Source organism: Chrysemys picta, chromosome 16 (genome assembly GCF_011386835.1).
Source record: "Chrysemys picta bellii isolate R12L10 chromosome 16, ASM1138683v2, whole genome shotgun sequence".
In the NCBI taxonomy this organism is placed as follows: Eukaryota; Metazoa; Chordata; order Testudines; family Emydidae; genus Chrysemys; species Chrysemys picta.
This window is the reverse complement of record NC_088806.1, coordinates 27,047,521-27,069,972: the sequence shown is the minus strand read 5'-3', so window position 1 is coordinate 27,069,972 and position 22,452 is coordinate 27,047,521. Positions and strand designations below refer to the sequence as shown.

The 22,452-nt window shown below is 46.2% G+C and overlaps 3 protein-coding genes across 7 annotated transcripts; 2 read left to right on the top strand and 1 right to left on the bottom strand.

The window, feature by feature from the left end:
- The first annotated feature begins 534 nt into the window (after positions 1-534).
- Positions 535-7,061, top strand: CRYAB (crystallin alpha B). Of its 2 annotated transcripts, none has more exons than XM_005291386.5 (3): positions 535-732; positions 5,651-5,773; positions 6,711-7,061. In XM_005291386.5, exons 1-3 carry the CDS (start codon positions 535-537, stop codon positions 6,912-6,914), a joined length of 525 nt encoding a protein of 174 aa, XP_005291443.2. In that variant the 3' UTR covers positions 6,915-7,061. The 2 variants fall into 2 exon arrangements, with proteins under 2 accessions (XP_005291443.2, XP_042707800.2); XM_042851866.2 differs by having other exon boundaries at positions 5,636-5,773.
- On the bottom strand, positions 1,637-16,719 carry CFAP68 (cilia and flagella associated protein 68). Of its 2 annotated transcripts, none has more exons than XM_042851868.2 (4): positions 16,581-16,719; positions 10,893-11,120; positions 10,134-10,200; positions 1,637-8,516 (listed from the first exon to the last, which is right to left on the bottom strand). In XM_042851868.2, the coding sequence occupies exons 2-4, from the start codon at positions 11,115-11,117 to the stop codon at positions 8,341-8,343; spliced, it is 468 nt and encodes a 155-aa protein (XP_042707802.2). In that variant the 5' UTR covers positions 11,118-11,120; positions 16,581-16,719; the 3' UTR covers positions 1,637-8,340. The 2 variants fall into 2 exon arrangements, with proteins under 2 accessions (XP_042707802.2, XP_065426435.1); XM_065570363.1 differs by having other exon boundaries at positions 16,556-16,693.
- On the top strand, positions 15,355-21,838 carry FDXACB1 (ferredoxin-fold anticodon binding domain containing 1). 3 transcript variants are annotated; one of them, XM_024109055.3, is made up of 6 exons: positions 16,711-16,843; positions 17,393-17,579; positions 18,411-18,567; positions 18,802-19,005; positions 19,490-19,648; positions 20,436-21,838. In XM_024109055.3, the coding sequence occupies exons 2-6, from the start codon at positions 17,405-17,407 to the stop codon at positions 21,622-21,624; spliced, it is 1,884 nt and encodes a 627-aa protein (XP_023964823.2). In that variant the 5' UTR covers positions 16,711-16,843; positions 17,393-17,404; the 3' UTR covers positions 21,625-21,838. The 3 variants fall into 3 exon arrangements, with proteins under 3 accessions (XP_065426433.1, XP_023964823.2, XP_023964825.2); XM_024109057.3 differs by having other exon boundaries at positions 16,772-16,843; positions 17,393-17,651; XM_065570361.1 differs by lacking the exons at positions 16,711-16,843; positions 17,393-17,579 and adding an exon at positions 15,355-15,396.
- Positions 21,839-22,452: the final 614 nt, after the last annotated feature.

Genomic DNA, 22,452 nt, shown 5'->3' with positions numbered 1-22,452 from the left:
TGATCTAACAGCATTTTTCTGGCTGTAAGTCCTGTGACTAAAGCAGGCCTGCAGCTGCTCTTCTGTAAGGATCGTCAGAGCCATCTCTAGGCTCATGTGTAACTTCAGGAACTAGATTCCAAACACGAGGAAGACAACGGGCCCTTGTCACTTTCTGTGTGAGCCAAAGATAGGAGCTGCATTGATCCTCCTGGCATCTGAAGCAGCTGGGAACATCAGCGAAGCCTGGGGACTCTACAGATAAACAGTGCGTGGGGGTGCGGGGCTGGGCAGCTCTGATTCTTGCTGACCCATTAGACTTTTTTTTCCCCTCCTCCTTAGCAGAGCTTTCAAATCCCCTAGATAATTGACTGGCTGCTACTGAATGGAGCAGACGGAGAGCTGGGATAATAAAACTCCTGACATCACCCTTCCAGAGAGTTCAGCGGGGGGGGCGAGGCCTGGACAGGCAGTGGGTATAAAAAGCCCTGGCACACCAGTCCTTGAAGAACTCTGCTGCACCTAAATTCTTACTCTTCTCCCAGATAAACACAGATGGATATCGCCATTCACCATCCCTTGATCCGCAGACCCCTGTTTTCCTTCTTGACACCAACACGTATCTTTGACCAGAGCTTCGGAGAGCATCTCTCAGAGTCTGAGCTGTTCTCTACCTCGGGCGCTCTCAGCCCTTTCCTGCTGAGATCCCCCTTCCTAAGGACACCCAGCTGGCTAGAGACAGGATTCTCAGAGGTAACTTTTCTCTCTTCACATGCTTTGTTGTCTGCTGTGCATGCCTCTGGCTGGGTCTGGAGCCGAGAGCCCGGCCTGCCTCCCCAGGGAACCCCTGGAAAGCTGCTCATAGATTGCTATTAGAAAAAAACCTGGGGGAGGGAGCACCTGAAGGTGCCATCCTTGTGTCCCTGCTCCCTGTGTCAGGCAAGATTCAGCCCTGCAGGCGCTGTCTGGCATTATACCAGTGCAAAACCCTTTGTGAAATAATAATACTTATCGTGCCTCAGTTGCATCTGTGAATCAAGCACCTTAAAAAGCTTCACTAATGTCAATTAATTAAGCATCACATTCCCCCTGTGAGGTGGGTAAGTGTTATGATAGCCATGGGACAGAGGGCAAAGTGATTTGCCTGAAATTTCACAGCAGGGCAGAGAACAGAACATAGGAGCCCTGAACTCCCAATTCACTTACCTTACTGTTACACCACACTCCCTCTGGGAGAAAGGAATAGAACCCCGGAGTTGTGACTCCCCATCCCCTGCTGTTCCATCCTGATCACACTTCCTCTTTCCTTTCACAGTTTTCAGCCATTGCTACATGGCACCATTCCTTATCTGCATCTCCCATTTCTCTGCTTGGGCTTCACTTCTGTTGAATCACACGGGAGAAGTAGAGATTTCTCTCTGACGGATGTTGAGGGTCTCCAGGCATCCTCTTGATTCATGAGTCTCCCTGGCCTGATTGCCAAACTGGATGCTCCTGCTCACTCCACTGCCTCATTCTTGGGCCCTGTTTCACTCTTGTGTTTTAATGCTGGCTAGGAAGGTGAGCTCTGCACCCCCTCTATAACCATAACAATGCTGCTCTGTGAAGTGCCCAGCAGGAGGCCCTAATGCATGAATACTCCTTTTTCGAGCCTGAATTCAGCTCCTGAGTTTCACTGGCACAGGGGGTGCAGGTGCTGAGCTCACTTCCAAACCTGTATCCCTCTCCCCCGAGAGTTCAGTGCCTGACTCTCAGGCTTAGGAGTGACAGGATACCGTACAGTAGCGCCTGTGATTTCACTTTCCTCACACGGGTTAGGAGACCTGTGGGTTGCCAGGCATTTGAGAAGCGTCTGAATTGTGAGCAATCAGACTGGAAATGGCATTGGCCGAGCCATAGAGTCTCTGCTATCTGCACAAAGGGTTAATTAGTTGAACAGAAGAGAGCAGATCGTCGCCCCTATCTGCAGGGAACTGAGTATGAGCAGGTTTCTGGCGGAATCTAGTCCAGAAGGACGAGCAGACTGGGGTTCTGCTCTGCAAAATGACTGTAGGCTGGCTTGAGGGGCTGGCTCCATGTCCTTCATCTTTCGATATCTATGGAGAAAAATTGCCCAGTGTACAAGGAAAAATGTGTAAATTGTAACTGCTGGCCCAGCAAAGTCTGAGATCTGAGAGTCATGCTGGGCTCATGCATAATCCTCAGTCAAAGATTCTGTGGGCCAAACTCTGCCATGTGTAATGGAGGGCCTTGCAACTGAGACTTAGCTCAGATAATTCCGGTGATGCTGCAGGAACCCTGTGTTTGCACAGCACCTAGCACACTAGGATCCTAGTTCATGACTGAGACTGCTATGTGCTACCACACTAGAAATAAATAGTAACAGACTCTCTGGCTCCCTTTCCCAGGGGTGTGCTGACCTTGTAGGGCTAACAGGTGTTAAAAGCAGGATAGTCCTAAAAACTGTTCCTAAGACAATCAACTCAGATGTGGATGCACGTGGGGCAGATGTGCTGGATAACAAGGGCCAAGTTGCACAGACTCACTTTGCAGAGTAGAACTGCATTTTAAGAAAGGTGCAAAAGGAACCTCCCTCCCCCCATCCCCACCTTGTAAATAATTCCCCTGAACCTGGAGGATCATCTTCCTCTCAGTCTCAAGGTTGAGCTAGAAAACAGTCCTCCCACGCTTCCCTGCTCCACTGTGTCTTCGGCTCGCATGTTTCTAATGAGCCCTGCCCGAATGTGAAGAATGCCTTCATCCAGGAACAGGTGCTGTAGGGAAAACCTTAGTAAAGAACAACTCTCCGTAGCCTCTCAGGAGATCAGTGTGACTCCAGCACCCCAGAATATGTCACTGTTGGCCCAATCTGCTCCACGAACAGTGTCAGTGGATGGCTGGTTGTACCAAGCACCACTCGGACAGTAGTAAATGCAGAGATCCCAGTGGGACTTTAGAAACAAGTTTGCCCCATTTGTATTTAGTTCAGGCATCATATCCCCCTGGGGCAAATGCCTTCTTACTTGGCACCTGGTACAACAACACAGGCCAATAATTAGAGGGAAAGTTCTCAGAGGAATCAAACCAATGGGACGAACCGGCTTTGCCTTTATTGCAAACGATGGTGGCACAATCCCTGCTGTTGTCTGACTAGGACCTGGAGAGACTCCTGGGAAGTCTATTGAGAATGGGATCTGGGTAGCTCCAGCAGCACAGTGGGCATATCTACTGCTGATTTCCCCTCTCTGACCATTGGCTTCCTGCACCTGAGGTCAGATTCATCCCTGCATGGATACATACCAGGGGAGACAGTGCGTGCCTTCCTTACTCAGGCGCTGCTGACCACCGGTGCAGGCTGGGACAGTCCAAGTTGTGCCCTTGCTTAAAAGCCCCATATGGGGAGGTTCAAAATCCCTGGGAGGTCAGAACACGCCAACCTACACCCCTCCATCACCAGAACTCCCCCTGCACTGGGGGCTGCTACAGGGATGGCACAGAGCTGGCAGAGCTTGGGCATAACAGCTCCTTTTGCCAGCTCTGGGGTATTGTGTAGTAGAGGCAGCTTCTGCCTGTCTTACATTACAACCCCTTTGCGGCAGCCTAGCTGATGCAAAGGAGCCGTGAAGAATGATGAACCACCAGACCCTCAGTTCCCACCAGCACTTGGCATCTTCCTCTCTGATGGTCTCAGAGAAGTGCTTGGAGTTCCTCCAGTAGAACACGGAGGAGAACTATGCATAGAATCTTTTTAGTTAATTTGTAAGAGAAGAGCCAGGGAAATTCTTCCCACAAAACTGCCTATTCCCTGACCCACAATATCCCCTCTGCCTTTTCCCCCATTCCATCTTCCATGGGTTCCCCCTGTCATTTGTTAAGCACTAGTTCCCTTAGTTCTCAAGCCTTTGTCTAAGTCTCTTTCCTCCCAGGGAATTTCACAGACAAATCACTAAAGAAGCTGGCAGAGCCCCAAGTTCACATTGCCTGGGGCCCGCACAAACATCCCGCCTCCACGCAGCAATTCCTATGTAAACGTCCTTCAGCTCTAGCTCTGAATTGCTGCATGACAAGTGCCCATTCATCCCTCCGGGCCTTGCAGTTAGGAGTGGGAGGCCAAAAAACAGCTGCTTTGATAGCAATGCCCTAGTTGAAACACACTGCAGAGTTAGTAAACAACAGGCCTGATTCTTCTCTCAGCCTGGTGTAAACCAGGAGTCGCTCTGCTGAAGTTACGTGGCTGTGAGCGGCAGAACAGGCCCTGAGTGTCTGAAGTTTTCAAGGGCATTGAGAGCAGTAGGCTGTGAAAGAAGAAAAATGCAGGGACAGTCTGAAGAACTAGTGACTAACAGAGTCTTAAAGGGGCACTGCCCTCTTGAAAGTCCCATTGCTGGCTGGAAAGTTTGTGTCTATTTTAGGGCTCATCCAAAGCCCATTGAAGACATAGGTCATCTTCCGACTTAACTGGACTTTGCATCAGACCCGGGGTACAACTAACATCTAGGATTACTCTAACTGAAAGATATTGGGGGAAATATTTTTTTCTCTTCATTTTCTTGTCTTAGTGGCTCAGACCTAGTTACCTGTTGAACCAACTTCTGTGTGTTGCCTGGCACCGAAGTGTAGAGAGCTCAGTGTAATTAGGTTCAGCACTCTGGATGGAACTACATTTTAGGAAGGGAAACCCAAACAACTGAGGAAGTAGAGACCCCCCCAAGTCAAAAGTGAGGAAACTGAACTGCTTAGAGTCAGCATGGAGGCTAATGAAGCATCCCATAACAGTCTCAGAAGGCATGTACCTCCCTCAGCAAAAGAAAAATGAATTAAGCAGGAAGGCAAGAAGGAAAACAGTTTGGCTAAATGGCATGGTACAAGAGGTTATTCAAGTCAAACAGGTACACTTCAGAAATGGGACATCAACCCTAGAGCATCCAATAGAATGCAGCACTTACTATACCTGGTAAAGGAAATTAAGAAGGCAAAAAATTAGCAGGGGGTGTGTCAGCATTTCATACCAGGACAAATCCTGTTTAATGTATTTATCGGTGATCTAGAAATGGGTGGATGAGTGCTTAGGTGGCAAAATTTGGTAACGACACATTAATTAGTCAAGACTCTGACTATAGAGGGGAAAATGTTAACTGACTATACACAAGGTGGAGTCAAGTGCACAGTCGTTGTCTCCAGTGCTGACAAGATCCCTGTAAATATCAATAAGGGGAGCAGAAAGCCCCAAATAATTCTGTAAAAGAAATTACAAACAAATAATAATAAGAACTGGTCACATGCAAATGTATTGATCGATTTCTAAAAGTTCAGTTATAGTGTGCCCCTTTAACACACCACAAGGAAGTATTTATCCTCCGCTAGTCAAGACAAGAAGGCATAGGCACTCAGATAATACTGTGATGGGCAGCAGTAAAAAAAAACCTAGGTAGACAGAGACAACCTGGCATGACTGGGATCTAAAACTGAAACAAAGGGGCAAGTTAGACAGACTGCTGCTGCCTTAGTCAGCCCTTGAGGGGCAGGGCACGTTGGCCTCCCAATCTAGGGCTTGGTCCTACATCATTAAAATTCATAGGCGCTTTTCCGTTGACCTGCTTGGATGCAGGGTGACTGACACCCACAGCCAGCATTGGAACTGCTCTTCTCTAACCAGCCCCTTGGTTTGCAGATGCGACTGGAGAAGGACAAGTTTTCCGTAAATGTCGACGTGAAGCATTTCTCTCCTGAGGACCTAAAAGTCAAGGTGTTGGGGGATGTGATCGAGGTCCATGGGAAACACGAGGAACGCCAGGTATATCCACCCTGTGGTAAAGTCTGAACTGCCCCTGCTCCTGTTAAGCAAGGATCTAATGAGATGGCAAAACCACCTTGTTGCCTGCTACTCTGAAATAATTTCTGTTCATTTTCATTAATCATTTGACCCTGGGCAGTAGCGGGACAGAGGTTATTGCTGTGGAAAACCATTCATAAAATGAGCATTTCTGAGCCTCTCTCTTGTTGGGAAGGGGCCAGGAGCGCAGGGATGGGAAAGCCCGAGTTTGGACATTATTGAACTAACTAACATTGAGTCAGTTAACAATTAAAAGAACTTTAAATAATTAAACCGAATGAGTATCAGACTCTAACTGTATTGTTAATATTCATGATATGTTACTCTGGCAAAGCCCCATAACAGCAGCTTGTACACTCAACTCAAAGAGTCGAATTTTGCTCTTGGTTACCTGAGTGTCCTTAATACCCATGTGACAGCTGGGAGGAGGGTGAAATCAAAACTTCCCAGGAGCAAAGGAGCAATAGAGTGCTGTACTGGAGATCAGACAATTAGGAATCTGTGCACCGTAATGTATGCTGAGACCCTGGGGAATGGCTGGGGGGTGGTACCGACCATTGCTCTACCTGGAATGTTTTAGGAGATTACAGTAGAACTAATAAAGGCCATCTGATTAAATGAGATTAGGAAGCACAAGCCCCACCATGAAATGAAGTTTGTAGGGTTCTCAAGCCTGCTACCAGTTTAAGCCTGGACAACACAGTGCAGTGTCTGAATTCAGTTTAGCCCTGCCACTTTGCCAAGGTCTCTCCAGACAGGGATGCTCCAAACTTTCTGAAACATTTTCCTTTTGGGCGAGAGCATCCCAAACTTGACCTCAGCTCAGGGGGGACGTTGTTAGTTGGAATCAAGCTGGCACATCAAACCAGGGCTGTTCTTTTCCTTCCCTTTCGATAAGGATGAGCATGGCTCCGTGGCCAGGGAGTTCAACAGGAAATACAGGATCCCAGCGGATGTGGATCCTCTGTCCATCACCTCATCCCTGTCTTCGGATGGAGTCCTGACAGTGAATGGACCAAGGAAACAAACCGATGTTCCCGAGCGCACCATTCCCATCACCCGCGAGGAGAAATCTGCCATCGCAGGGGCCCAGAGGAAGTAGGAAGCTGTTTGAAACCGACTTTTCCATCCAGGAAAACCTTTCCATTGGATGCAAGCAGCGTATGCTGTACTGACTGGCCATACTTATTTATTTATGCTAAGGAAAGAGAACAAGCTCATTTGCTAACAAATAAAACATAAATAAGCATCTTGTGGTTTTGTCTTTGAATGTTAGGGTCTTAGATGTGGTGTCACTGCTAGTATAGAAAAGCTTGGTAAGACTTCATGAAACCAGTCTCCCCCAGCCTGAGGCACTAAGGAACACTTCGCAACACTGGTTTTGCTTTTTATGCAGACATTTTTTGCTACCACCTGGTTGCATGATCCATTTTTCCTCAATATTTCTGTCTGGATCAAAGCTCTACAAATCCCAGATTCCTGCTGAATGTGTCTTACAAACATCAGAAAAGTTGCTCTGGGGGAAATTAATTTAATTGGTTCGAAAACTCCAGGACAGCCTAAACCCACTCTAGTTATGGGCATTAGATGACCCTTAAGGGAGGAAAATTGTATCTGAAATCTCTAGAATGGCCCATGTTGTGAGGAAATGTCCAAAAGCTGCAACTAATTCAGGGCAGACACAGGTTACAGTTGCAAAGCTGCTGTAAACTCAGTTACAGCAACAGCAGAGAAAAATGTCCTGCCCTCACAGTACAAATCACATCACGCTGAAACGATGCAGCCAGTGCCCTTCAAACAATAAATAGCAGCTGATGTATAAAATGTTCAGCTGATTGTAGAGTGATACAAAACGCTACAGAGTTTTACTCAGTTGTCACCAGCAGCTCAACCCCGAGGGATGCTGACAAAGGGAAACCAGTGGTAGCATTGATCCGGTTTTGTCTGTAACTCTAGCACAGAAGGGAGTGGAGAGAATTGCCACGTGCAGCTCTGTCCTGTGATGTATGAGTGGTGACATTTCTATTAGAGCCTAAACTTCATTTTCTCAGATAGTTCATTATCTTCGCCTCACTAGACACACGAAACATTTCAGAAGTGACAGATTTTGATGCCAAATGTGCCATTCCCTAGGGTCTTAAAATGACAGAAATAAAATTAAAATTAAATTAATCAGATTTTATGGAAAAATAACTGGTCACACTTATAAGCAGCCACTTGCTGATGAAACCCGGTTACACTCTCGGGACTATTTGTCTTGGTACCATGCCACGTCAAGCCACACTCGGTCAACAAAAGGAAATGTCAGAGTCCTCTGTACAAGGTAAAAATTAAAATGCCAGAAGGCAGAAATAACATATGGAGCGACAAACCGTAGGGCATAAGCCTCAGAAAGCATTTACTTGTCACTCTGATGCCCTATGTTTTAATATCAGAAATGTTTTACAACTTGAAGGATGGCCCCTTAGCAGCAGACAGGTTGGAGTCATTCTAACCACATGGCTGAGGTTAACAGCCTCTCTCTGCTCCTATTGCTTTTGCTGCACCCCCTCCTGTTCTTTCCCCAGCATTTCACAAATGAGGGGAGTTCTGCCTTGAGGAGGTCCGTAATCTATCATGTAGCAGGACCGTGCAGTCGGTTTGAGCGGAGGGGGTTCCAGCTCAGGCTGGTGTCCAGGAAACCAATGAGGTTCTCGTTTAAATCCTGAGAGCAGAAAGGAGAAAACTGAGGAGTTAAAGGCAAAGCAACGAGAAGGCTATTGTCAGGAGAACAGCTGAGACAACGGGAAGAACAAACCCAGGGGCAGACCCAACCTCTACCAGCCTATAGGGAAGCTGAACACGGGTTGAAGGGATTCTATGCACTCTCAGCCAGTTGGCACTGTCCAGGGTTTTATCATAAATCCTGGACATGTTACTTTATTAGAAGAACACATTGGAAAGATCCTGTCTAAGGTGCTAGGGTCCCATAGCATAGGATTTTGAAAGCACCTAAGTGCTATCCCATCCTAGGTCCAGAAAGCCAAACAATCCACTCAACAGTTCTGGAAACATTGCCAGGTTTACAGGTGCATTATGGAGCTTTTACATCTTGCTCTGAAGAATCAGGTATTGGCCATGGACAAAGATGCGATACATGACTAGACAGAGCCATGGTCTGGTTTGGCAGGGCAGGAGGTTGGGTACTGGAATGGAAAGGCCAGGTGTGCTCTGAGACAGGTAGGAATCAGGGAGTCCAGACTAGATGGAGTAGTAGTTTGATCTGTTCTTGTAAATTCTGTTCCCTTCCCATCTCTCTCCCCAGAGAGAATTTGGCCCATAATGTCAGTGTTTTTATCCATTATGCTTTAATCTGATGATACTGTAAGCATGTTCTGCTTTAAAATGTTATACCCATATGCAGGGCCAGTGGTACCATTTAGGCCAACTAGGCGGTTGCCTAGGGCGCCAAGATTTGGGGGCACCAAAAAGTGGCGCCCCCAATTTTTTTTTTTTACAGCAGTCGCTGCACTGGGAGGGAGAGGGAGTCTAAGCCGCTGGCAGGCAGCCCAGGGGTTCCCCGGGTCAGCGCGCTGCCGGCAGCCCAGGGGAACCCCTGGGTCAGAGCTGCTGCACGGATCCTTGGGCCAGGGGGTGGGGAGCTGCCGCTGGGGGGTGCCTCAGTGTGCGGGGGGAGCTGCTGCACGGCTCCCTGGGCCGGGGGGGGGAGGTGCCGCGGGGAGGGCGCCTCAGGGCAGGGGCGGGGAGTGGCCATGGGGGGGGGCACCTCAGGATGTGGGGGCGGGGAGCTGCCGCAGGGCTGGGGGGCGGGGGGCGGAAGGTGGAAGTTTCGCCTAGGGTGCGAAACTTCCTTGCATGGCCCTGCCCATATGAATATTCTTCGTGTCCCTTCTACAATGTCACAGGTAAGGTGAGGTAAGGTGAGAGATTAGCAAAATTTCCCTAGCTGGAGTGAAATGTCTTTGTAGCCGTCAAACACAACCAGAAAATGAGATTGAATAGATAGAGGGATGAGCTGTTTTCTGCAAAGTAGATGTTTGTAAGGGTCTAAAACTGACAAGGCAGAGAGCCAGGAGCAACAAATAGGGATTTTGTTAGCCTCTTAGTCTGAAGAATATAAAGAGAACACCTGAAATACAAACACCACACACCCTGAGGGACTGGAAATACGAGCTCCTATTTAGATCTAGGGGCATGACTCAGTAGGGAATGGACATGCTGGAACTCTTTTTTCTTCTCAGAGCATATGATTGTCATTTAAAAACTTCTTTTTAGCTACCGCACAAATCAAACTGACTACACTTCAGTTCCATGCACCTACTTCTTGAGCCGTGATGCCTTTCCTTGTTGTAATCTGACGAATAAACTGATTCAAAGTAGTGAGCATACTGAAAGGAAAAGCCCATGTTTAGTGCAGCAAAATATAAGTAAACAAACATTTAATGAAAAAAAAATACTGCGTATCTGTTAAAGGAATAGCCTGCTCACCAAAGCATCTGAAATCATAATCCCTCTTTACACTCTGGGTAAGGCCACTGCAGAACTGACATGCCTATAGTTTGTGTCACATGAAACCTGATAACATTAATGGCAAGGAGCCCAGTGATATGGTGAGGGGAAGGACCATGAGTCCAAAGCAGAAACAGCTCTGGCCTGTGAAACACTGCTGAGTTATGAGTGGTTCGTACCATGGCACAAACTGACTTGACTGGCTTTGCCAGGGAGTAACAGAATTTGCACAGTAACTTGTGGCTTATAGATTCTGCCCTTGAGTCACTAGCTAGGGGCAGGACATTAACAGCAAAGGAAAGAACACCAGGAACCAGGTAAAAGTAAAGTGAATGGAGCTGAGAATGGCCAAAGGATTGAGAGCTGAGTGAGACTCGGCCTTTTTAGTGATGAATTAGAGGTTGGGTGTTGGAGAGCAAAAGGAAATTTCTCAAGTCCTTGCTCCTGCTGATGGAGTAAGGGTGGGGCATACAGTGAATGAAAGAGGCTGTAAGGCTGGGACTTTTGATGGTATCTGCTATTTCACTTTTAGAAGCCAATAGAAAGGACAGGAGGAACAGAAAGTTTGTACCTGGGAAGGAAGCGGTTTGGGCTGCGCGATTTTCCGGATATCATACCGCTCCTGGTTCCAATTCCCCATAAGAGTTTTGTTGGAGTAAGCATCCTCATTGGTGGTGCATCTCCAGCCATACTGGCTAAACTTGGAAGTGCTGTTCCAATCCATCCACACTTCTGCATGTCCGGTGGCATGTATCAAGGAACCATGGTGAGGGTTATAGAAACAAGATAGGGACATGACCTAGGAACAGAAACCCAAAAACACATTGGGGATGTCCCTGATATCTGAAAAGACAAAATAGTGCTCTGGAAAGACGTTCCCCACCACCCTGGCAGCTGGCCATGCAGCTCCCAACCCTTCATTTAGCAGAGCACCATTTAATTTTATCGATGCAAAAACTTTAGTTTGAATTTTTGTGTGTGTAATTTATCTTTCCTTACTTAGGTAATAACACTTAGTTCTCTTCAGCTTCATCAAGCTTCAAAAACTACACTAGACCCTTCAGAATAATATTATCCTCATTTCCCCCAAGGCCACAGGGAGCTGTCTGAGCTGGGATTAGAATTTGTGAATTGCAAACTCCATGTCATCTGCTCAGACCATACCTCCTATTTGAAGTCTTTTACTGTTATTATTCGAGTGATTCTTAACAGAGTCTCCTTCCACTGACTGGAAGGATAGCTAATGACTGGAGGATAGCTAATGTGATGCCAATTTGTAAAAAGGGCTCCAGAGGTGACCCTGGCAATTACAGGCCGGTAAGCCTGACTTCAGTACTGGACAAACTGGTTGAAACTATAGTAAAGAACAAAACTGTCAGACACATAGATTAACATAATTTGTTGGGGAAGAGTCAACATGTTTTTTGTAAAGGGAAATCATGCCTCACCAATCTACTAGAATTCTTTGAGGGGGTCAACAAGCATATGATTAAGGGGGATCCAGGGAATGTAGTGTACTTAGATTTTCAGAAAGCCTTTGACAAGGTCCCTCACCAAAGGCTCTTAAGCAAAGTAAGCCGTCATGGGATAAGAGGGAAGGTTCTCTCATGGATTGGTAGCTGGTTAAAAGATAGGAAACAAAGGGTAGGAATAAATGGTCAGTTTTCAGAATGGAGAGAGGTAAATAGTGGTGTCCCCCAGGAGTCTGTACTGGGCCCAGTTCTATTTAATGTATTCATAAATGATCTGGAAAAGGGGGTAAACAGTAAGGTGGCAAAATTTGAAGATGATCCAAAACTACTCAAGATAGTTAAGTCCCAGGCAGACTGCGAAGAGCTACAAAAGGATTTCACAAAACTGGGTGACTGGGCAACAAAATGGCAGATGAAATGCAATGTTGATAAATGCAAAGTAATGCACATTGGAAAACATGATCCCAACTATACATATAAAATGATGGGGTCTAAATTAGCTGTTACCATTCAAGAAAGAGAACTTGGAGTCATTGTGGATAGTTCTCTGAAAACATCCACTCAATGTGCAGCGGCAGTCAAAAAGCTAACAAAATGTTGGGAATCATTAAGAAAGGGATAGATAATAAGGCAGAAAATTCCATTTTGCCTCTATATAAATCCATAGTATGCCCACATCTTGAATACTGCGTGCAGATGTGGTCACCCCATCTCAACAAAAATATATTGGAATTGGAAAAGGTTCAGAAAAGGGCAACAAAAATGATTAGGGGTATGGAATGGGTGCTGTATGAGGAGAGATTAATAAGACTTGGAGTTTTCAGCTTAGAAAAGAGACGACTAAGGGGGGATATGATAGAGGTCTACAAAATCATGACTGGTGTGGAGAAAATAAATAAGGAAGTGTTATTTACTCCTTCTCATAACACAAGAACTAGGAGCCACCAAATGAAATTAATAGGCAGCAGGTTTAAAACAAACAAAAGGAAGTATTTCTTCACACAACGCACAGTCAATTCGTGGAACTCCTTACCAGAGGATGTTTTGAAGCCAAATCTATAGCAGGATTCAAAAAAGAACTAGATAAATTCATGGAGGATAGGTCCATCAATGTCTATTAGCCAGGATGGCAGGGATGGTGTCCCTAGATTGTGTTTGTCAGAAGCTGGGAATGGGCAATAGGAGATGGATCACTTGATGATTACCTGTTCTGTTCATTCCCTCTGGGGCACCTGGCATTGGCCACTGTCGGAAGACAGGATACTGGACTAGATGGACCTTTGGTCTGACCTAGTATGACCGTTCTTATGAATAGTAGCTGGAAGGCTACACAAAACAGAATAGCAGACAGTAACTGTGTTGCTGTCATAAAATCAATTCTTGTTATACTGTGTAATCCACACAGAAAGCTTTAAGTACTATCATATATGGCTAGACCCTCCTCCCCTAGATGGAATTATAGTTATAGTTATAATTATTAATTATTATAGGTACAGTCTGCTGGAATCTGCCAGGGCTCTGCCCCTACAGTTCAGGAAGAGGTCTCCAGATATTTTATTGTGATAGTGAATAAGAGTGGGGATTGAGAGTGGATCCTAATTCAGGCAGCTGAATTCCAACACTGGAGAATTCTAGTCTTTGTAATTAGTGAGTAACAGTGTCCTCAGAACTGCAAAATACACAGATGGTATCCACATTGTTCTGAGCAGGAATCTTGGGACATGGCTGAAGATTTCAAACATCCCAATGTTTGGATCTGGAGTTTTGGTTTGGGCCCTTTTGTAGAGAAAAGAGGTTTTGGACATAGAAAATAAATCATTATTATTACAATTTATTTGTAAGGTGTTGACAAGGGACTCAGCTCCACACAACATACAAAGGAAGACACAGTCCAATAGCTGGACAGCTCATGAACACAACAGGAGGTCCAAAGGATGGTGCTAACCTCGGCCCTGATTCTTCAGTGATCTTCACCTGGGTGCTTAAGATAACGCCCCCCCTCCCCCACACACACAGATTGGGGGCTGGACTTTTCAGAGATGGTTTAGTATTTGAGGTTCTTGGAAGAAGGAAGCTTTGAGAAGGAATTCGAAGAATGTGTGGATGGTGAATGGAAAACGGAAATGAATCTAGAAAAGTCTATGAACAGAATCAAGTAGCCTAATGTTTTCAAAAGAACACTATAAAGCAGGGGTAGGCAACCTATGGCACGCGTGCCAAAGGCGGCATGCAAGCTGATTTTCAGTGGCACTCACACTGCCAGGGTCCTGGCCACCGGTCCGGGGGCCTCTGCATTTTAATTGAATTTTAAATGAAGCTTCTTAAACATTTTAAAAACCTTATTTACTTTACACACAATAGTTTAGTTATATATTATAGACTTCTAGAAAGAGACCTTCTAAAAACGTTAACATGTATGACTGGCACGCGAAACCTTCAATCAGAGTGATTAAATGAAGACTCGGCACACCACTTCTGAAAGGTTGCCGACCCCTGCTATAAAGGATCCGGAGCCAAGGGAGACATGGATACTAGCCCTGTACAAAAAATACCTCAGACTCCGTGGACTCTGATGGGCCCAGTGACATAAGACTCTGCTCCATGGCAAACAACTGTTCTGGAATCACAAACCCCGTGTCCCACTCTTAACTATGCAGTTCATCCAAGGGTCTCAGAGAAAAGTTCCACACAGGAATCTCAGCACACTGGTGTGGACATGAGTGCAACCTTACTGGGCTGTGCCAATGGAGCAGGAGCAGGGACCAGGAGCTGTGGCAGGCAGCCAGAAAAACTGATTTGATCATGTTTATGAGCTCATGTCCTTATCATCAACTAGTGCTGATGTCACCAGTTACTGTGAATCTGTGAAGTGAGACACTTGTAACACTTTGTTTTCTGTAAATTTTTGTGAGCATCTGGACACTTAGCAATGACTAAAAATTAAACAGGTGCATAAAAGCTACCCACATGGACAGCCAGATCAGCAATTATTGCTTAGCTCAGTAGCTACCCAATACTCATTACAAGGCCTCATGTATGGTGATTATCCTCAAAAACGTATCACTTGAGTTAGATAACTAACTCCCCCTCAGCGTGGACCTGATCCAAAGCGCATTGAAATCAGTTAAAAGACTTCCACTGATTTCAGGGGGCATTGGATTAGGCCCTATATGAAGAAAAACTCTATTAACCTAAGGCCAAACAGGCGTGTGATTTCTGTATTACAGAATGATTATTACATTGAAAAGTTAGTGTCTATACAGTGCTTTGAGGCTGAAATGTGCTACCTCAGGGCTAAGGACTATTGTTTAACCAAATCCAAAATACAAGTTAATGTAACGTTCAGGTTACAACTTGAAATGCTGAAAATTCTGGAAATGCAAATCATAAATTGCCATGTTTTATGGGATACATTTAACGGCACTGTGACGGGGCGGACCGGCCCCGCATTGGGAATGAGAGGGTTAACCCTTCCCTCCTTGCAGAGAAAGCCCCACCCCTGAGGTGCTGCTGGGCATGCTCAGGTATAAAAGCTGGCAGAGCTATGGTGCTGAGGAACCTGGAGACACTGTTATTACATGGGATGCTGCAGCAAGAAAGCAGGTAAGAAGTGGCTGGGGGTGTGTGGGAGTGTTACCTCCTGTCCCAATGAGGGCAGTGTGTTTTGGTGAGATTCCCTGCTGACCTGTAGCAAGCTGTTAGGGCCCTGGGTTGAGTTGGGTAGGCGTGGGCTGCCACCTTTGTGGGATGACCTCCAGGCCATCCTACTCTACTGTCCTGGGGGCCCACTGAAGTGACTCTGGCTGCTAGGCCACATTAACCCACTAGGGGAAGAAACTTAGGGGACTCTGGCTATTGGGCCATACTGCCCAAGGGCTCTAGCTGCTAGGCTGTGTGACCCCACCCGGGAAGAAGCAGTGGATGAGCCTGGGTCATTGGGCCACACTGTGGCCTACGGGAGAGGGTGTGGAAAACAGACCAAAGCATAGATAGGCAGGGTTACCTCCTACCCCTCCTGACTCAGGGGGTCAATGGGGTATAAACCGTGCCATGAACAGTCACAGAGCTACACAATGAACCTGGGAAATGGGGCCAGGAAATATTTCCGATGTGCAACATAGCCAGATTAGCCTTTAAATGGGAAGGGAACTATAGCACAATTGGGTTTGTTTAGAGATGTAATATTAACAATATTACTTGAATGGAGAGTTTTGTGCTGAAGTTCCCTGTTTTCATTGTAAAGAAAACAATGAACAAAGAATAAAACACCAGAAACTGGGCAGTCAAGAAAAGAAAACACTAAGTACCCACAAGCAACTGAGTCCCTATGAACTGCAAGGTGAGCTGTGCCCATGCAGGAATGACTGCTCTCCTGGCACAGAGCTCCTACCCCACAAGGTCAGAAACTCTGCAGCTGCCAGGCATATTAACTTTAGCACAGGGCTTCAATGCTGCCAGCATTAGCTAGGGGGTCACTGCCATATACAAGGCTCCACTTGCCCATTGCACCCAAGTAAGATCCTTGCCCTTAAGCCACAAGCCCCTCCCACATCTCTGTCCAGTTCCCCCTTGCATTATTGGGGCCTCTGCCACTGAGCTCAGTCTCCCCACTTGGCACCCAGGACCCACCTCCTAGGCCCAACCCCATGACCTTGGGCTACAGGCCCCGCCCACTGCGTTAGCCCCGCCCACGCGGAGCCAGGCCACGCCTCCTAGGTCCAGCCCCGCCCACTTGCACTACAGGCCCCTCCTCTGGGCTCACCCTGACCCGCCCGTAAATCACAGACCACGCCCCCTGGCCCCTCGGCGATGAGGTCACTGGCGGGACGTTACGCGCCGGCGCCGCCCGGGAAGAGGAGGCTCCGCTTTGCTGCGCGGACTCGCCCGCTGGTCCCGACGCGACAACCGAGCGCCGCTTGGAGGGGCGGAGCCGAGCCTGTTCCCATGGAAGCCGGGAAACGCGTCTGACGTCACTAGCCGCGCGCCGGAAGTGAGGCAAATCATACCGCGAAGAGACTGTCCGACCAGGGGAGCGACGGCCTGGGCACTGGTGAGTGGGGCGGGGGCAGTAGGATGAGGGCCCCTTGAGAGGCCCCGGGACGGGTCCCTGGGAGAGGTTCGGGCTCCTTGGGAGTCCTCAATTTAGGGTGCCCGCCCCATCCCCTCCCTGGGAGCCCAGGGGTCTGGTAGGCCGGGGGGGCGTCTCCCCTCCCAGCGTGGACCGGGGGGGCGTCTCCCCTCCCAGCGTGGACCGGGGGGGGGTCTCCCCTCCCAGCGTGGGGCGGGCGCCGCGGTGGGGTGGGCCAAGGGGGCGTCTCCCGTCCCAGTGCTGTGGTGGGGTGGGCGATGGTGCAGATAGGGCCTTTTTTGATGGGGAGAGGTCTAAGGTCTGTTTTCTACGGGGGGGGGGGGGATGAAATGGTGAGGCCCTTTTTCCCCCAAAGGGGGAGGCAAGTGAACCATTCAGGTGGGTCCCACAGCTCGGCCTCAACCCCCCACTTTGGCAGCCTCTTGTAATGCATGAGGCTACCAGGCCTCTTGTTAAAGGCTGAAACTGTGACAGCACAAGGGTGCCCTGACCCATCTTCCTACTTCTTAGGCTTTTGATACCATGAGACCCACCCGCCAACTCCTTCTAGTCGGGGAAGGAAACTTCTCCTTCTCTGCCTCCTTGTGCAATGCCAGCGATCGTGAGACTCGTATCACTGCCACTTGCTATGAGAGTGAAGAGAGAGTTTCCAGACAGGCACTTGCTAAAACTAACATACAACATCTGAGAGCGAAAGGTAAAGAAATGCCCAAAGGAAATCACTTTGCCATATTGTGCTGAATGCTAAGTATCCCCCACAGCTGTCTGGGTGAGTAACTGAGGGAGTGGATAAAATTATGAAAAGGAAAAAATACAGTGAAATTCTTCCAGACAGTGAGATTTATCAGGTTGTGGCATTGTTCCACAGGAAATGCATTTTAACAGCTATTGAAACAAGATCCCTGTATTGAACAACATTATTGGTCATAACGATGATAAAGGGCCTCTGGGGAAAGAACAAAGTTACTAAAACAGGAGATGGTTTTGTAGGCGCAATTAAGGCACTTCAAATATCAATTTCAGACCAGAGAACATTTCCCCAGAAGAAATGAGGGGGATTCTAGAGAAATTCCCTCAGAGGAGTGAAGAACCCTCCAAATACTCATACCTTCAAATCTAATCAGAATCACACTAAAGAAAACAACAAAAACCACCAGCAGCAGAAGTAAAAGGGGGCTTAACTTCCTAACATCACCTCCAGTGCGGGTAAGGAAAGAAGAAAGGAAATGCCACGTGATATTTAAAACTGGATTGTGCAAAGTACTAGAAAATACGATGGGGGAACAATCCTGCATTGGCCCCTATGGAATGAACTAGATGGGACGACATAGAACTTTTCTTAATGTCTGATTTTGCTTTTCCTTTTCACTTGTCACCTTTATGACCAACAGTAGAAGCTGTTTGACAGATTGAAAGCTCCATTAAAATAACCCAACCCTACTCTCTCCCTTTCTACCTGGTTACTTATGTATATATTCTGGGCTTTTCAATGAAGATTCTGCTCTTGTGCTTTTCTTTACTTTTGCAGGGGTTGAAGTTTGTTTTTGTGTGGACTGTACCAAACTGAAGGACTATTTTTTGCCAGCAAAGAGAAATTTTGATTGCATTTATTTCAATTTCCCTCACTGTGGGAGGAAAGCTGGGGTGACAAAGAATAGAGAGCTTCTTACAAATTTTTTCTGTAGGTGAGTAAAGTGAAATTAAGTAGCACAGACCTATCTCTTACCAGGTGGTCTGCTGAGCCACTTTCTAGAAGCTGTGTGCTGGTTCCTGAAACTAGTGCCTTAAATTCAAAGCCATTTTCTGGGACTGTTTTAAAAACCATTGTTTAGAAGGGGCCCTTTTCCCCATGTATTTTACTGTCACTGTTCTGTTTCTAAGTGTCCTGCAAGAGTATGACCAGCTGGTTCTTGTTCTAGCTGCACAGATGTGCTCGCAGAGAAGGGAGAGGTCCATGTGGCTCTTTGCAAAGGGCAGGGAGGGACGCCTGCTGACCAGCCAATGAGAGAGTGGCACAACAGCTGGCAAGTCGTGGCTATGGCAGCGGGAGCAGGATTTATCTTGAGTGATGTTCATCCCTTCAATTTAGAGGATGCTCATGGATATAAGTGCACTGGCTACAGGTAACTTGTAGATACTGCAAAAAGTCATTTGATATTCATGCTGCTCCTTGGGTATTTCCATAGTGCCCAAGACCATAGTCCAGAGCATTGTCTTGTGGAGGAAACCCCCCTCTAATATTTTTTATTCTATAAAAATACAATATACTTCTCTTCCATCTCCTAGTAGGATAGTTAAGAAACAGTGAAATTCTTGCCTTTTGAGAGAGTATCTGCCAGAAAAAATGGTATCTTAAATCTCAGGAATAGCATTTCTGTTTCCAAATGGAACAAGTAATATTAAGGGGATGGGGAGAGTCCACATCCTATGATTGGTCTATTTGCTTAGATAAAGATTGCAGAAGTTCTAGCGTGCAATGTAGACAACATTATGCTGACTCAATCTTATCAATTTACTAGTCATTCAATGTCACTTGCTTTTGTGTGCTTAATATTGGTCAAATATCAGTTACTTTACCAGATGGTGCATTTGTGTGTGTGTTGCCAGGAGTCAGGATAAATCCTTCTCTGTAGAAGGTGCATTAAACCACATCTTCACTCGGGGCTTGCCATTTCCACATCCCAGGCCTGTGATGTGCCAAACTGAACTGGAGGGCAAGAGGGTTTCCTTCCAGGTTCCAGAAATATTTGTGGATAAAATTAACAGGTACGTGTTCAAGTCCAATATCTGGTTTGATTTTGATTTATTCACCAGGCTGCATTTGGGCCATGCTGAACAAAACCAGACAATGGTTGAGTCCACTGCTAACTTAATCCACAATCTTACATGAATGATTAGTTTGCATCTCTGAGACAGGTAATCATTAAATGTTCCAAATTCCATTTCCTCTTAGGGTGAAAGAGCAAATTTGGTCATTTTTGTTTTTTACATGTTGGTTTCATATTTATGGTCCACTTGGCGTAAGTCTTCAGAAAAGAGGATGTTACTGTTCCTATCTACAGGAGTAGAAGAGTGAAGTTTTAATTACACATTGTGCAGTGATTTGGGAGCAGTCCTGTGGTGGTTTAGTCTGTGCTAATATTAGTAAGGCTAGTTAGGATTAAAAACTATAACCAAGTTTTTAATCTCTCTAAACTGGTTCATATTCTGGAAAATATCCAGAGCTAACATGCTTTTGATTGGTGTCCTTAAATAAGCTTGTAATTCTAATAGTGGAAGTCAGCTGATACTTGCTAGGAAAGTCCTCCCCCTTCCACCAGCTGAAGTGCAACTAATCCTCAATTGCAACTCTTAACCCACACCCTTATGTCCTGCAGATGTCTTGGTAATAACTATGCCACCATGACTAAAGATTTTCCCTGTCCAAGTGGCTATTGAAAACAAACTTAACATTAAGATCACTTTGGCGAAGTCTTTAATTATAAACAAAGGAAAATGTTTTTATAAAAATCACTGTACTTAGACTTGTAATCTGCTGTTTTGTTTTTAATAGGGGTTTCCTAGATAACAATTCAGATCATCCGGTAAGAACTATAAATGAAAAGCTCATCACTCAACTCAGCCAAACCTTCCCATTACAAAGGGTTGACTGCTCCCTTTCTCTCCTGCACCACGGCCACCTAAGCGCTGTTTCTCAGTCCAATGCCTTTTGGATCATTCCCAACACAGAGCAAAATCCAAGCTCTGAACCTATAGGTAAGGGAACAGCAAGAGGGGTCTTATTTCCTGGCCTTCATTTCTGCAGGGACATAGACCAAGCTGACAGAATGAAGGCTCAGGAAGGAGACCAGCTCTTGGAACATTATCATCTTCGGTCTTCCCTTCTGGTTTATGTTCAGGATGCGATACAAAGGCTGAGCTTTCTCCCTGGGACTCTGCATGTTCTCAGTGGGCCTGTCTTTAGGAAGTGTCGGATCTCTCCTCACACTCTGCCTGTTTTTCATGAGACTCTTTTTGTGTGTGCAGTTGATAAGGGTACAGAGGGCAGCTGTATCCAGCTGCTTATGGATAATATTAAAAATACTATAAGTTCTCTGCTCCCATCTCTTTTGTGTTTTACATTGAACTCCACAGTCGAGGAAGCAAAAAGATCTGAAACCATTGAGCTAAATGATTCAGTCATGCCTGACCTTCAGCTTGATAAAACTCAATATTTCATCTGTGTGAAAACAGACACTTCAGACTCCAAAGCCAACGGCTCTTGCGTTGGAGCCATATCAGCAGCTCCCTGCGGGCTAATAAACAGTGAACTGGGCATTGTGTTTGCATCACTGAATCTTGACCTGCTAACCATGCAAATTTGTGGCATTTCTGACTGGCGAATGCTGTGGACCTTAGATGAGCGTTTCCTGAATCAGTTTATTGGAGGAGAGTTAGGACCTTTCAAGAGCTTTTCCCTCCATCCACCTTCCTATGTGCATGACGTCAGCTTCTGGGTTTCTGAGAGGGAACAGTTTGACGAAGTTGCATTTCACACCATTGCCAGGTGTGTGTCACAGGAAACTGTCGTGTCCATCCAGCTCCTTGACAGCTTTCAGCATCCACAAACTGGACAAACCAGCCTCTGCTACAGACTAACCTTCCAGTCCTGTGACAAGGCTCTTACTTGCCAGCAGGTGGCAGAGATGCAGATGCAGTTTAGAAAGGAGATACAGCAATGTTTGCACATAACTCTTCGGTAGATCATTGTATGCTAGTTTCAGACCTTCACCAACAGCACCCTTAATTCACTTTGCTGGGGGAAGCCTGGACTTCATAGTGTGTGGTCTAAACACTGTGTGTTACTATTATGTCTAGCCAAATTCTGCCTCTTATAAAGGCTGTGCAGATTAATTTAAAATGTTATACCTGTGCCTTTAATTCTGCTCTCAAAAAATAAAGTCCAGCTGCCTTCCCCTTGTCTGACCGTATGTGATTGTTGAAATGCCAGGTCACAGTTGGTGTCTTCTTTTACTAGGTTCCCATAAAAAGGTGGAGTTGGAAGTGATTCTGCTTATTTGTGCTAAAGGTGGGTTTACACTAACTTTTGGGACAAGTCTGCCAAATGTTGCTTGATTATATTAGCTACTCTTATCAGGAAAACTTCAATGATTGCCTCTTACTTTTTAAAATGTCTGACCATGGAGGCTCAAGTGGTCTCACTACAGGAAATCAACACCCATCTGAACCAAAGAGTGCCTTAGATCTGTGGCATCCCTTTCTATAGAAGGGATAGAGCAGAAACTACATCATCTAAGGCAGGGGTAGGTATATTAAGGGTTTTGAAGTTGGATCTTTTGAGTCTTTAAGAGGTGCAGCCCCTGCAGGGAGGAGCTGGAACCATGATACCCTATTTGATTCTAGTTCTTGACAGTTTTGTTCACAGTTTAGGAATTGAATAACAGGTGAAAGACCATGAGTACTAAGGAGAATGACACATGAACAACAAACCGTAGGGGCAGCAGCTTTAGGAAGAAATCACTTGATTTCTAGTACTGGTAGCATCATACTATGGTGCATAGCATAATCAT

Coding starts and splice junctions, on each gene's coding strand:
- CFAP68 (XM_042851868.2), bottom strand. CDS start 11,117: ATGTCCCTATCTTGTTTCTATAACCCTCACCATGGTTCCTTGATACAT. Junction 10,201..10,892: donor CCAAACCGCTTCCTTCCCAG/GTACAAACTTTC, acceptor TTTTCCTTTCAG/TATGCTCACTACTTTGAATC. Junction 8,517..10,133: donor AAGGCATCACGGCTCAAGAA/GTAGGTGCATGG, acceptor TTCTGCTCTCAG/GATTTAAACGAGAACCTCAT.
- CRYAB (XM_042851866.2), top strand. CDS start 535: ATGGATATCGCCATTCACCATCCCTTGATCCGCAGACCCCTGTTTTCC. Junction 733..5,635: donor TAGAGACAGGATTCTCAGAG/GTAACTTTTCTC, acceptor TTCTCTAACCAG/CCCCTTGGTTTGCAGATGCG. Junction 5,774..6,710: donor GGAAACACGAGGAACGCCAG/GTATATCCACCC, acceptor CCTTTCGATAAG/GATGAGCATGGCTCCGTGGC.
- FDXACB1 (XM_024109055.3), top strand. CDS start 17,405: ATGAGACCCACCCGCCAACTCCTTCTAGTCGGGGAAGGAAACTTCTCC. Junction 19,006..19,489: donor TATAAGTGCACTGGCTACAG/GTAACTTGTAGA, acceptor GTGTGTTGCCAG/GAGTCAGGATAAATCCTTCT. Junction 19,649..20,435: donor TTTGTGGATAAAATTAACAG/GTACGTGTTCAA, acceptor TGTTTTTAATAG/GGGTTTCCTAGATAACAATT.